The 15,931-nt window shown below is 39.0% G+C and overlaps 1 protein-coding gene and 1 long non-coding RNA gene across 2 annotated transcripts in view; both read right to left on the bottom strand.

Annotated features, from left to right (window-relative positions):
* Positions 1 to 3,395: 3,395 nt before the first annotated feature.
* Positions 3,396 to 5,367, bottom strand: LOC106572315 (uncharacterized). Its single transcript, XR_001321096.3, has 4 exons — positions 5,143 to 5,367; positions 4,523 to 4,688; positions 4,247 to 4,419; positions 3,396 to 3,947 (listed from the first exon to the last, which is right to left on the bottom strand). It is a non-coding gene; the product is annotated as an uncharacterized LOC106572315 (long non-coding RNA).
* An 8,229-nt stretch (positions 5,368 to 13,596) lies between these two features.
* LOC106572071 (A-type voltage-gated potassium channel KCND1) overlaps positions 13,597 to 15,931 on the bottom strand; it is a 61,350-nt gene continuing 59,015 nt past the window's right edge. Inside the window, exon 7 of the mRNA XM_014145867.3 lies at positions 13,597 to 15,765. Coding sequence (XP_014001342.1) covers positions 15,564 to 15,765 — 202 coding nt within the window. The 3' untranslated portion in view covers positions 13,597 to 15,563. The remainder of the gene's footprint in view (positions 15,766 to 15,931) is intronic.

Consider the following 15,931-nt stretch of genomic DNA (forward strand, 5'->3'; position numbering starts at 1 on the left):
CTGCCCCATTACACCAATCAAAAGGCACGTGTGTGATGAGGTAAAGAAACATTGGGATTTCACAGCAGTTCTCTCCACCAACCTCGATCCACGGCAAACCACAGCAAATGGCCATGGCGGGCTAGTGATGTCAGAGCTGTTGTTTTGAATATCTAGTAGACGAGGTTATGAACGTTTGTCTAAGTTTCCAAGATTAGGTGGTTGACAGTTCTAGAAATGTAAAGTAAAAAGATTAATTGTAATCAAATTCAGGAAAATAAATAGTTTTAAAATAGCTTTATTCATAAGTTGAATTATTCAATTCACTCTTGTTATTCAATTCAATTCCCTTCCAGACTCTAAATTTACTCTAATCCCCCCCAAAAAGTTTTATATAACACACTGTTGATTTTAGAGCCGTCAAAACTACCATTTACTATCAACAACGTAGTGATAAACCATTTTATCATGACTATGGCCTCAGTGCTGTTAGACAAAGCATTCAATGTAAAGAGATACCCTCCAAACTGTTGATATCTTTAAGAGCATGATTACTCAATCAAAAAAGTCAAATTGAGATCCCATGCCTAGATACATAGGTAACAGGGATTGCTGTAAGATAAATTCCTCTTTGTATTATGGAGACAAAATCAAGCCCAGAGTGAACATTTTATCCCCTCTCTTAAATATGGGTATGTACTCTGTTCTATTTATGTCTCCATCCCTGCAGCCTTTTTAATCCTGCATCCCTACCCTTACAAGAGCCCCCTAGTAGAGTGGGAGGCTGGGTGTGAGGTTTACATATAACACTCGGACCACAACTTACAAATTAGTCCCGCTGGGTGTGTCCTCAGTCCTGGGACTGCAATTGGCCCTGAATAACTCCTGGCAACACATAAAGCTCTCTGAAGGTTGACATTCATGGTCACGGGATGCTGCTGTACTGTATGTTTCTCCCACGAAGGGACATTTTAACAGTCTTCTCATAAGAAACAGCATATTTGGTCATGGAAATATTTTTTGTTGGTGTAACAGGCTGTGTGTCACATAATTATTTTAGTATGCCTGAGAGAATGTGATGTGATGGTAAATGGCTTTTATGCTGAATATCAAACTATAGATGTTTAAAAACATACAGTTTAATACACAACACAAAAGCAATCTCCTCTGTCTCGAGCAACTGATCCTGTTTGCAGTCAGTGTGCACAGTAGATAACAATATAAGTCTAACACAGATTCATTTGTTGTTCTTTTTCACAGTATTGTTAAATTGTATTTATTTAACCTTTATTTAACTAGACAAGTCAGTTAAGAACAAATTCTTATTTAAAATTATGGCCTACACTGACCAAACGGATGACGCTGGGCCAATTGTACACCGCCCTGTGGGACTCCCAATCACAGCTGGTTGTGACACAGCCTGGATTCAAACCAAGGTGTCTGTAGTGACACCTCTAGCACTGAGATAGAGTGCCATAGACCGCTGTGCCACTTAGGAGTCCTCAGGAGCCCTGGTTAAAGGTCCAATGCAGCCGTTTTTATCTCAATATCAAATCATTTCTGGTTAACAATTAATTAATTACCTTACTGTGATTGTTTTTCAATTAAGAGAGTCTAAAAGAAGCAAAAATGTATTCTTAGCAAAGAGCAATTTCTTAAGCAAAAATGTTGCTCGGACTGTCTGGGAGTGATCTGAGTGGGGAGGGGAAAACTGAAAACTAGTTGTTATTGGCAGAGGGGTTGGGAACTCTATGTTATTTAAGTGATAGTGATAGAGAAGCCGGTGTTTTGAAGATAGATTGGCACGGGTGTTGTTAGGGGTGTTAGGGCTTTCATTAAAAACAATATTTTGATGAATTTATTCATACTATTTCCTCCACAAGATATAGTCCCGACACAAATCTAGCTCGTCAAGTTTGGCTAACACAGTCACATCAAACAGTGCAGCCAGAATAACAGCAAAGTAGCTGCATCATTTGCATTTGTTTAAGCTGTTTTGTAGTGATTGTTTTGGGACACATCCATAACAATAAGCTAATGATGTGCGATTACACCTGGCATAGAACATTTGCCCTCTCGTCAGGACACTGTTGTTCAGAAGAGATAGCCAACTACACAGCTAACACAATCACTTCAAGCTGAAGTTAGAATGACAGCAAACTAGCTGCATTTTGTGTTTTTCTATTGAAATTTCTTTGTATATATCCATAAAAATGATGCTGATTCATGATTTCGACTGGCTGAGTAAAGCTGCCAGCCCGTCTGTCTCGTCCCGACTACCGACACGTTCATTACCACATAGGACAGCTGGAGATTGAATTTCAATCAAAGTTGCAAATGTCCGAGAGACAGCAAAGTTATTACTGTTATGCTGTTGAAAACCAATGCTAGTCTAAAAGAAATGGGAGATAATGTCTAAATGCTTTTCATAGTGTAGATCAAGTTTATAAATTGCCTGGCTGAGCTGATGAGACAATGGATTGCTCAGTCAGATGGAACAGAGTAAATAGGCATTTCAACATCATAGATTTAGCCAGTGGTAACTTGTGGAATAGACACAGGCTGGAATGCGGTTTTAACCAATCAGCATCCAGGATTAGACCCACCCGTTGTGTAATGATGTCACCATGCAGGCCAAAACTCCATCCCAGCAAAACAGGCAGAAATTTCAGGCAGCTCTCACACTAAAAGGGCATTATCATAATTTTCACAATTTCACAGTATTGCTCCAAACTCATAGCGTGAAAATGTATATAAAACACAGGAAAATCACATTTTTGATTGCACTGCACTGCATACTGTACGTGCATAGACCATGTAACCTTCACTGTTTTTACTTCTCTAAATTGTAATATTGTTAGGCATTGTAAACCTTCAAAATATGCAGACCAGCATTTAAAAAAAAAAATACCATAATTTGAATCATTTCATAATGTAAAATGTTGTATTAACACGACAGCATCAATAAAGCCAATAATTCTCCTTACAAAAAACATTACTGATAGCACAGTACGTTATTAAAGCAGTATATTTTCATTTTCTTCAAAAGCGAATTACATAATAAAACAAATCTGACACTGTACATCAAATAATCATTGGAAGTATTCTTAATTGTAATTCATTTTATACCTCTCATCATCATCTCAATTTTGTTTCATTTTTCACATTTAAGTTAGTTAACTAATTTACACTGATTGTTTTCCCCACTATTGACAATATTCTTAAAATTCAAAATACCAAATCCCAAACATGATTTCATAGAGAAAATAAAACACTAAACAAACATGTTTAAAGAAATACAATACATAGCTATGAGATAAACCCTGTGAACTACTACTTTCATATTTTATAAACCTTAAAATCTAATCAATTCAAAAGGTAAAAAATCTAACATAGAAATTATTATTGGTGTAAAATCTGAATAAGAACTTTCATAAACACATAAATACTGAAAAGTTGAAGAGAAGAAGAAAAACAACATAATTTCATTGCACAATTTTATTGCAATTACAAATAAAAATGTTTCAAATGTTGCATTTAGAAATGGTAAAAGTAGTAAAAAAAAATGTAGATAAAAGTCATTGAAAAACAGCTGTTGGCTATGAGCTTTGACGCATAAAAAGCAATTCATAATTTTCACATGCCGTTCTTTATGGAAGGAACTACCACATAGCAAGATCATGTTTCATTAATACATGTGTTGTTGTAAGACAGACACCATTGATTCTGTTCTGTGTCAATCAGTTCTGCTTTACAGGCCATGGCACAACAAACTAATCAAAACATGTCAAATGAATCAAAACATTTGAAACAATATCAAATGTTAGAGACAAAGAAAGAGTCAAGTAATTCTAATAATTGTATCTTCATATATGAAAAAGAAACAACAATATTATAAGTGGACCGAGGAAAAGGGAACGTGAGGTTCTTATGCAGATATCCAGATTTTTGACGCCAACTTTGGGATCCTAAAAAGAGATGTCACAAGACATTTGCAATGGCAAGTTTAATGAATACAAAATATTCTAAAGAATTTTATGCTATAACATGTTTTCTCTATTTTGTAAAAATTAATAAACCATACCGTACTAATTTTACATGACATGAAAAAAGTGCCAAAATTGCTAGCTAATTACTATATACGAAAAACGTGTATTTCTCAAATGCATGAGAACGATGCAAAGCGCCAATGTAAAAACATAATCAAAACACCCCCTGTCATACTTCTGTTTGACAACAGATCATGTCAAGCCTCCATGTTGCTCACCCCTATAGGCTCCAGATCACCCTCCTCATCATCATGGATATCCAGGTCCTTCGGTTTGGGTCTCTCAATGACTTCTGCAACCTCCTCTCTGGTCTCCTCAGCTGGCGTGGTCAACGACACCACATCATCGTAGCTCTCCTGTGGATCTTCCTCCACCCCGTAGGTAACATGTCCTGCAAAACATTTAGTTCAGAGCAGCACATAAAGAAACAACACATTAATGTATGTACTATATATACACTGTATGTATGGAACTGAGCTGGGACTTTATCTTACTGTGGTTAGCAGCAGCTCCTGCTCCTGGGCTTCAGGCTACTGGTTCCATATCTTCCACTGGATAAGGGTTGAGCTGGGACGCTCTCCTTCTCAACAATGTCATTGTAGGACAGGGAAGACACACGACATTGCTGGCAATTTTCCTTGTTTCCACCACTCTCTGATCCTGTTGGAACGACGATACAGAGAACGATGTGATGGTACAGTACAGCAAGACTGCACTGTACAGTGGCCGGGCTGGTCTAGCAGTAATGCCGCAGCCTCCAGCACACGTCTATGGTGTCAGCATTAGTTTGAATCCAGCCTACTACCCTTTGACACAAATTCTCTTTGTCTTTCCCCACTGTCATCCACTATCTGTTCAATTAAGTCTGAAAATACCTTTAAAAAAAGTGCATTGCACCGATAATTCTTCACTCCTTATCATTACAATAGTAATCCTTTCTCTCATCTATCTATCTTTTGACAGGGTGCTCTCTCTGCTACACTAAGCAGTGAATATAAATACTGTATCATGTTTAATTGATACATATCGAGTTTTCTTAATAAAAATGTTGATCATTTTAATGGGTGACATGCATGTTTGTGGTGTTGTTTTAACAAAAAAGGATTGCACTCACTTTTTCCAAGTCTCTCATTTCCGTTGGTCTGAACATTTCATTTCCATTGGTCTCAACATCCTCATAGTCTCCACTCTCAAAAGCAGACTCTTTTCTCACTGAGAATCTTGCTGGATCCAAAATATGACTCTAATCAAAACCTTCTCAGTGTCTCTCGAATGCACACATATTACGAAAACATTAGTTTTTGTTTTCACATATTATGTAACATTTCATTCAATGCCACAGGACGCTACTATTGCTGTCAAAGTGTTCACTGACTGCCCTCTGGTGGCGGCTCAATTGTACAGATGCATTTGTCATGTGTTTAGGATCTACAGGGTTTACCACTTTAGGGTCATTTTATTTACAAAAAACGCTGTTGCGACATAGACACAGATAATTGCAAGTGTTTACAAAAGTGTCCTTCGATTTGGCTATTGTACTTTAGTGAATTAAGTCCCTACAGTATTATTTGTAGGTGTTGAAATGACATAAATGCACTTACACTTGACCCTGTTTACAAAGTGTCCTCGAAGTAAGAGAAAGAGAGCAACGACCATGAGCTGAAATGAACAGAGACAACGCCCCAAGGGACAGACAAACAATCAAGTTGATGTGATGGGGATCTGAGCAATGGGCTGTTTGACTAGATAACCGGCAATCATATTAAATTATTGGGGAGATATACACTATATATACAAAAGTATGTGGATTAGTGGATTCGGCTATTTCAGTCACACTAGTTGCTGACAGGTGTACAAAATCGAGCACACGTCCATGCAATCTCTCTAGACAAACATTGGCAGTAGAATTGCCTTACCAAAGAGCTCAGTGACTTTCAACGTGGCACCGTCATAGGATGCCACCTTTCCAACAAATCAGTTTGTCAAATTTCTACCCTGCTAGAGCTGCCCCGGTCAACTGTAAGTGCTATTATTGTGAAGTGGAAACATCTAGGAGCAAAAACGGCTAAGCCTCGAAGTGGTAGGTCACACAAGCTCACAGAACGGGATTGCCTAGTGCTGAAGCGCGTAAAAAAATAGTCTGTCCTCGGATGCAACACTCACTATCGAGTTCGAAACTGCCTCGGGAAGCGATGTCAGCACAATAACTATTCCTCAGGAGCTTCATGAAATGGGTTTCCATGGCCGAGCAGCCGTACACAGGCCTAAGATCACCATGTGCAATGCCATGCGTTGGCTGAAGTGGTGTAAAGCTTGCCACCATTGGACTCTGGAGCAGTGGAAACGTGTTCTCTGGAGTGATGAATTATGCTCCACCATCTGGCAGTCCAATAGACAAATCCAGGTTTGATGGATGCCAGGAGGACGCTACCTGCCTGAATGCATAATGGCAACTGTAAAGTTTGGTAGAGGAGGTATATTGGTCTGGGGCTGTTTTTCATGATTTAGGCTAGGCCCCTTAGTTCCAGTGAAGGGAAATCTTAAACACTCTCTGGACACTGTGTTAACAAACCTCCAAACAAGCTTCAATGCCATACAACACTCCTTCCGTGGCCTCTAACTGCTCATAAACGCTAGTAAAACTAAATGCATGCTCTTCAACCGATCGCTGATCGCACCCGCCAGCCTGACTAGCATCACTACTCTGGACGGTTCTGACTTAGAATATGTGGACAACTACAAATACCTTGGTGTCTGGATAGACTGTAAACTCTCCTACCAGACTCATATTAAGCATCTCAAATCCAAAATTAAATCTAGAATCGGCTTCCTATTTCGCAAAACAAAGCCTCCTTCACTCACGCTGCCAAACATACCCTCGTAAAACTGACTATCCTTCCGATCCTCGACTTTGGCGATGTCATTTACAAAATAGCCTCCAACACTCTACTCAGCAAACTGGATGCAGTCTATCACAGTGCCATCCGTTTTGTCACCAGGCCCCATATAGCACCCACCACTGTGACCTGTATGCTCTTGTCGGCTGGCCCTCGCTACATATTCGTCGCCAGACCCACTGACTCCAGGTCATCTATAAGTCATTGCTAGGTAAAGCTCCACCTTATCTCAGCTCACTGGTCACCATAACAACATCCACCCGTAGCACGCGCTCCAGCAGGTATATCTCACTGGTCATCCCCAAAGCCAACACCTGCTTTGGCCGCCTTTCCTTCCAGCTCTCTGCTGCCATTGACTGGAACGAATTGCAAAAATCGCTAAAGTTGGAGACTTATATCTCCCTCACTAACTTTAAGCATCAGCTATCTGAGCAACTTACCGATCGCTGTAGCTGTACACAGCACATCTGTAAATAGCCCATCCAACTACCTACCACATCTCCATATTGTTTTAATTTACTTTTTTGCTCTTTTGCACACCAGTATTTCTACTTGCACATCATCATCTGTACATCTATCATTCCAATGTTAATTTGCTAAATTGTAATTACTTCACTACTATGGCCTTTATTGCCTTACCTCCTTACTCCATTTGCACACACTGTATATAGATTTTTCTATTGTGTTATTGACTGCACTTTTGTTTATCCCACGTGTAACTCTGTGTTGTTGTTTTTTGTCGCACTGCTTTGCTATATCTTGGCCAGGTCGCAGTTGTAAATGAGAACTTGTTCTCAACTGGCCTACCTGGTTAAATAAAGGTGAAATAAAAAATAAAATACAGCATATAATGACATTGTAGATGATTCTGTGCTTCCAACTTTGTGGCAACATTTGGAGAAAGCCATTTCCTGTTTTAGCATGACAATGCTCCCATGCATAAAGCGAGGTCCATACAGAAATGGTTTGACGAGATCAACCCCATCGAACACCTTTGGGATGATTTGGAACGCCGACTGTGAGCCAGGCCTAATCGCCCAACATCAGTGCCCGACTAATGCTTTTGTGGCTGAGTTGGAGGCAAGTCCCTGCAGCAATGTTCCAACATCTAGTGGAAAGCCTTCCCAGAAGAGTGGAGGCTGTTATAGCAGCAAAGGGGAGACCAACTCCATATGAATGCCCATGATTTTGGAATAAGATGTTCGACGAGCAGGTGTCCACATACTTTTGGTCATGTAGTGTAGTATAAGACATAGACAGTACACTATTTAAAGTCCGTAGAAATATTTCAGAAAGATGACAAAAGCATTTCTGTCAAGTGAGAGATATCGTTTGCTTTTCAATAGCTAGATAAAGCCCCACAGTCAGCAACATATCTGAAAACAAGGTTACCTCACACAACCAGCTATAGCTACTTACAACATGAAACACTGGAAATGAGTACTTTGAACAACTACAGTACCTTCACAATATATTTCACCAGGTTTGGGCTTTCCACATGTCTTCTGGTGGACACAGTGATGTAAGACATTATCAGCAGTGCATTCGGGAGCTGCACGCCTTCTTTTCATCAGGCTGTTCAATCTGATCCGATGTGTGTTCTTGGGGACTGCCACACTTAGTCACTTGCAAAGGAGGGTAGCTTCCCTTGATGTAAAAGATTTTAGTTGATACACTGTACCGACTCCCAGGTGCCTCGATAAAGTATCTACATTTTCCCTCCACAATTCTGAGTTGAATTGAATTTCACAATACCTGAAAAATAAATTATAAAGCTAGACCACTTAATATACTCTCAACATATTATTCTTTTACATTTATTTAACTAGGCAAGTCAGGTAAGAACAAATTCTTATTTACAATGACAGCCTAGGAACAGTGGATTTACTGCCTTGTTCAGAGACAGAACGACAGATTTTTACCCTGTCAGCTCGGGGATTCGATCTAGCAACCTTTCGGTTACTGGCCCATCGATCTAACCACTAGGCTACCTGCCGCCCCCATATTATATTCACTACTGTATTAACAAAATTAACATCTTCAAAGTTAACATTTAACTCTTACCTGCACAGGACACAGAAACCAATCCTCCACAACACATTCCCTTTGTTATTTTGCACAGCTGAAGTTTGGACTTGGAGCCTATGCGTCTGGCAAAATGTGTGTCATCACGACTTATTCTGTTGGTTGCTTTCATTGAGATGCTGTTGCTACACTCCTGCTCTTTACATGCTAAAGAAAGTATTCACACACCTCAACTTTTTCCACACTTTGTTGTGGTATAGCTTGAATTTAAATGGATTAAATTGAGATGTTTTTTCACTGGCCTACGCACAATATCCCATAATCTCAAAGTGTAATTATGTTTTTCAATAATTTTGGAAATTAATAAAAAAGGAAGAGCTGAAATGTCTTGAGTCAATAGGTATTCACCCCCTTTGTTATGGCAAGCCTAAATAAGTTCAGGAGTAAAAATGTGCTTAGCAAGTTGCTTAATAAGTTGCATCGTTTTTAACAGTTGTTTTTTTTACTACCTCATCTCTGTACCTCACACAAACAATTATCTGTAAGGTCCCTCTGTCGAGCAGTGAATTTCAAACACAGATTCAACCACAAAGACGAGGGAGGTTTTCCAATGCCTCGCAAAGAAGTGCACCTATTGGTAGATGGGTCAAATTTGTAAAAAGCAGACAATGAATATCCCTTTGAGCATGGTGAAGTTATTAATTACACTTTGGGTTGGTGTATCTGTACATCCAGTCACTACAAAGATAAAGGCGTCCTTCCTAACTCAGTTGCTGGAGAGGAAGGAAACTGCTCAGGGACTTCACCATGAGGCCAGTGGTGACTTTAAAACAGTTACAGAGTTTAATGGCTGTAATAGGAGAAAACTGAGGATGGATTAACAACATTGTAGTTACTCCACAAAACTAACTTAATTGACAGAGTGAAAAGAAGGAAGCTTGTACAGAATACAAATATTCCAAAACATTCATCCTGTTTGCAACAAGGAACTAAAGTAATACTGCAAAAAATGTGGCAAAGCAATTCACTTTTCGTCCTGAATACAAAGTGTTATGCTTGGGGAAAATCCAACACAACACATTACTGAGTACCACTCTCCATATTTTCAAGCATAGTGGTGGCTGCACCATGTTATCAGTATACTTGTAACCATTAATGACTGGGGAGTTTTTCAGGATAAAAAATTAACTGAATGGAGCTAAGCACAGGAAAAATCCTAGACAAAATCCTAGATGATCAGTCTGATTTCCACCAGACACTGGGAGATACATTTTCCTTTCAGCAGGACAATAACCTAAAACACAAGGCCATATCTACACTGGAGTTGTTTACCAAGAAGACAATGAATGTTCCTGTGTGGCCGAGTTACAGCTTTGACTTAAATCTACTTGAAAATCTATGGCAAGGCCTGAAAATGGTTGTCTAGCAATGATCAACAATCAATTTGACAGAGCTTGAAGAATTTTTAAAATAATAATAGGTAAGTGTTCCACAAGTGAGGTGTGGAAAACTCTTAGAGACTTACAGCTGTAATTGCTGTAATTGCTTCCAAAGCTGCTTCTACAAAGTATTGACTGGTGTAGCTCAACAAAGTCACTTATATATGATTATAGTAAACCAAATTGTGGATTGCTGTTATATCTTGTATGTAATTTTATAACTTGGCTGAACTATCCCTTTAATGTTGGGGAAATTAACTACAATTTTAGCACTACTTTTTTGAATGTTTGGCATTTTAAAAGTCACTGAATTTGGCACAATATTTATAGATTTATAGTCTGATGAGAGGATCATACTCAGTTTTGCTCTAGTCAAGGACAAACTTTGATTTATTGTTAAAAGCTTCTAGAAATGGGTTAGGATTAGTCCCCAAAACCAAGCTTTGATAACAAAATCCAATACAATAACTCAAGAACTATTAATAACATAACTTTAGAAAAATATAATGTATTTACTAATTTAGAACTAGACCTAATCCAGACACATTTGTGATATTTACACAAATACATTGTAGGTCTATGAAGGGATAGTTACTTCCAGTAATGACTAAAGTTAAACCATGGTTTTCATATGCTCATAAAATCAGTTTTTCATGACTGTTTCATGACTGCAAAGTAAGATGTAGTATAGCAAGGTGAATATATTTACAGTAAACGTACATGTATTAATGTCCCAGCGCTTATAACTACTAAAAGAAGAATTCTAAGAGTACAGGTTATTATCAAGTTTCATATGTCTTAAGAAAAAATACCAAATACAACTAATATTAGTCTCAATAACTGTTAACACACACTTAACATATACAGTAACAAATGGCAAACTTCAACATGGTATCATATATACACTAAATGAGTTGTACTTAACAACTATGTTTTCCATGAGCAAGAAGTTGTTCTGATGCCTGCAGCTAGATGACAGTGTTGGCAGTCTGTGGCTGAGATAGGAGATCTGCCAGCTTAGTGGAAAAGTTGAGTGAGCTGTCTGTGGCTTTGTGGTCTGTATACTTACTGAGAAAGATGCAGCATGTTGTCTTATCTCCCACCATCTCAGAAGAGAGAAGGGTAGGGCCACTTATAAAGTTAATCTTTGCATAGGCATTTTCGGTAGTACACACTATCTGGATTTCTTGGAATCCGACCGCAAGTCTCTTCAGAGGGTAATGCGTATAGCCCAGTACATCACTGGGAGGGAGGGAGTTGTCCCATCCAGGACCTCTATACCAGGAGGTGTCAGAGGAAGGCCCTAAACATTTTCAAAGACTCTAACCACACACTCACAAATACTACACACACACACACACACACACACACACACACACACACACACACACACACACACACACACACACACACACACACACACACACACACACACACACACACACACACACACACACACACACACACACACTTTCACACTCTGTCACACACTTTTACCCCTACCTACATGTACATACAATGTGTACATACAAAGCACATTTTTTTTGTCCATTAAAATAACATCAAATTGCTCAGAAATACAGTGTAGACATCGTTAATGTTGTAAATGTCTATTGTAGCTGGAAACGGCAGATTTTTTATGGAATATCTACATAGGCATACAGAGGCCCACTATCAGCAACCATCACTCCTGTGTTCCAATGGCACGTTGTGTTAGCTAATCCAAGTTTATAATTTTAAAAGGCTGATTGATCATTAGAAAACTCTTTTGCAATTATGTTAGCACAGCTGAAAACTGTTTTACTGATGAAAGGAGCGATAAAACTGGCCTTCTTTAGACTCGTTGAGTATCTGGAGCATCAGCATTTGTGGGTTCGATTACAGGCTCAAAATGGCCAGAAACAAAGACCTTCTTCTGAAACTTGTCAGTCTATTCTTGTTCCGAGAAAATGCTATTCCATACGAGAAATTGCCAAGAAACTGAAGATCTCATACAATGCTGTGTACTACTCCCTTCACAGAACAGGGCAAACTGGCTCTAACCAGAATAGAAAGAGGAGTGGGAGGCCCCGGTGCACAACTGAACAAGAGGACAAGTATATTAGAGTGTCTAGTTTGAGAAACAGATGCCTCACAGGTCCTCAACTGGAAGCTTCATTAAATAGTACCCAGAAATCACCAGTCTCTTTGTCAACAGCGAAGAGTCGACTCCGGGATGCTAGCCTTCTAGGCAGAGTTCCTCTGTCCAGTGTCTGTGTTCTTTTGCCCATCTTATTCTTTTATTTTTATTGGCCAGTCTGAGATATGGCTTTTTCTTTGCGACTCTGCCTAGAAGGCTAGCTTCCCAGAGTCGCCTTTTCACAGTAAATAGGGTGGTACTGATAGTCTAGTTGTTAAGAGCGTTGGGCCAATAACTGACGATTAGGTGAAAAATCTGTTGATGTGCCCGCTTAATCCTGATTGCTTCTGTAAATCGCTCTGCATCTGCTAAAATGTTTATGTAACGAGGGCTGATCTTAGGAGTAAGAACTTGAGGCTTAGACTCTAGCTATTGTGAGGGCTAATACTGTGGATCAAGTGCAATATGAGTGAAGCCGTAAATCCCATTCAGTCATTCTCTAGCTAGCTACCCTCTGATGTCAATACCACAAATCAGATTAATGATGTCATTTTACACAGGTTAGTGCCACTACAAAGGTCAGAGGCAATGTCAGAAGGATTAAGACAGACAGACATACCTATAAAACATACAGAGACAGAACGCTGTTCCGGTCCATTCACGCAAAGATGGACAGGGTTACTCAACACAGGTCATGTTATGGTCAGATCACACAGTGGGCTTAAACTAAGCATTCCGTCATTGTACTTGAGACTTTCACTGCAATGTATTTATTCTGCACTATCTATGAAAACAGACTGTTGATAATTGAAATGAATCAACTAGTAATAAAAACGTTGGGGTAATGTCATCATTGTCTACCGTCATTTGAGTGTCAAGGTGAAAGGGGATATTTTACATCATCTGTTGTAGCCTCCCCTACTGGTGACTTCTCAAATGAAATCTTACCATAGAGGGGATTATGGATAAAATAGAAAAACACCACCATTATTCAGGGGAAGAAGCACCGGAACAAAGCGTCTATCCCTTCTCTGTTTGGGAGACTGAAAATAAAAGGCAACACAATTTTCTGAATTCTAATTGCTTTATTTGTGGAATAGAATATAGACATCTGTGCTTTTGATCTGTTCTGCTCATCGTCCTCTAGGGAATCAGCAAATCTCTATCGCTGACATGAGTACTGGCTGTTGTCACCTCTCCTGAGCCTACACATCCGGTCACTTATCATTGGGTCAGGTAAACACTTCATTAGGAGTGGTATGTATAAGGTTCTTATAATCACTATGTAATCTTCCCATCAAACGTTTGTTGTATTCATACAGCATACACATATAAAGCATATGACACGACTTTACTCATCTGTCATCACTTCCATGAGAAAATGACATTGTGTAAATAATGTGAATCACATAGCTATATATGTTTGGAAATTAATGTTAGCAAATATGTGTGAGTTTGACATAGTGCTCATTCTACTCCTATCTGCATTATGTGAATAAATACTAAAGTAACTTTAGAACAGCTGTAGTGCACAGTTACAGAGATATCTTTCATTGCAATATTATGCAAATAATAATAATCCAAGAAAAAAAGTAGGATTGCCGAAGTTTGCGGTAAAATAATTACAACGGTTATTGCAAACACCAGATCTCATAAACAGAACTGGAGCCATGACAACAGTAAAGTCCAATGAGGTACAGTAGCAGCACTGATATGTTAGCATGTTTAACAAAAAAGTTGTTTGTCAATTACACAGCCATCAACGGGCTGCATACACTTAACCCTGTAACACAATATTACAATGAGAGAAGTCAATGAAAGGTAACTGTGAACTTTTCTTACTGGTAACCTCTTCTCCCTAATTTCTTTCTCATTGACAATGGATGCTGTTGAATCCCTCCTCTACATTTTATTTCCCAAAGAACAAAACAGGTAAAATACCTACAACGGTATCCATGCATATTTGTGATCAATAAACACAAGTCCTCCCAACCTACCACACACAGACCACACAATCATACTCACCCACTTCGCATTCTGGTGAGGAACATGCCTCAAAGTTTTTATTTCATTCATTTTTTTAACCTAATGTACACTTCTGGTGCAGCACTTGACATCATTATTACTTTACAATGTTGTCAGGATAAATAAATAAAACTAACTGTTCTGAGGGAAAGAATAAGGTACCATGCAAAAAAAACTGATGAGCTAGTCATATCTGATATCATTAATATCAGTAGTTCTTTTCTCCACCATCTACTGTACAGGAACATGCATAGCTGTATTAAGCTAGTCAGTACACTGACATTTTTTGGTAAGGTTTGAAGATGCATGTGATTTAGAGACGTATGATACAAAATATGTTACATATGTACTACCATCTAACAATCACTCCTTTATTTTCATTGAATTTGTGTGAAGAAATCTATTGCAGAATACAGAATTAATAATTCTCTCTCTAAAGGTGTATTTATATATCAATATAATTTTGTAATTATTCATAAACTTTATAATCTCTCCCTGCAATTTTTTTACACACATTATGTATATTTGTTTTTCCTGCTTGTTCTAACGTTGCATATCTTGAAAAGTAAAAGGCCTTCGATGCCACGGTGGGTATATTATTGTTGAAAAACACTCTTACCAACCACACCATCCATATGTGTCCGTTCTCTGAGTCCAAGAGGCATGTAGATTCCTGTTTCACACGCTGTCATCTGTTCATGCTCAGTTCACAGTCTCCGTGAGTCTCTGTGATACTCACTCAATTTACTAACTCCCCCACCCCCCGTAACTCCCTAGACCAAAAGGTCAACCTCACAGTAACTTTTCCAGCACATAACATGGATGGTTCAAATCAAATGAATGAATAAATGAAAAAGATTCACGCTAGCCCTACCTCTATTCAGTAGACATTACGTTGGTATTGGAGTGAAGCATTTGCAAAGAGTGTGTAAGGTACCATCCTTGAATGTCCTTCTTTCCCATGTTCTTCTCTGATGGGCCCCCTTCCTCTTCTTTTGTGCAATGGGTCAAGGTCCTGTGCTTCAGGGGGTTATAAAGAGGAGATCTTGACAGTTTCCTGGGTGTTGTAGGTACTGGAGCGAGAGTTGCGTAGGATGCCAGGGATGGCGGGTGAGTTAGGTAGGCTCTCATCAGGAGTGTTGGCTGGGGGAGTGGGGATACTGATGATGGCTGCCGTGTAGTCATCACAGTTCAGCTTCAGGTCTTGAGTCCTGGCATTTAGACTGGAGCGACTGCTCAGACACACATATACACACATAGATCAAGTTAGACAATGCATGCCAATATTCCCCTTAATAGTCCAACTTGTTTATTTTGAGTGGACTTTTATGTGTAATAATTGTAAGTAGATCAGTGTATTCTAGACAGGTAATTTGTTCTTCCACTCTCTGTAAAGTG

This window comes from Salmo salar, chromosome 15 (assembly GCF_965601325.2).
Source record: "Salmo salar chromosome 15, fSalSal1, whole genome shotgun sequence".
Classification (NCBI taxonomy): Eukaryota; Metazoa; Chordata; class Actinopteri; order Salmoniformes; family Salmonidae; genus Salmo; species Salmo salar.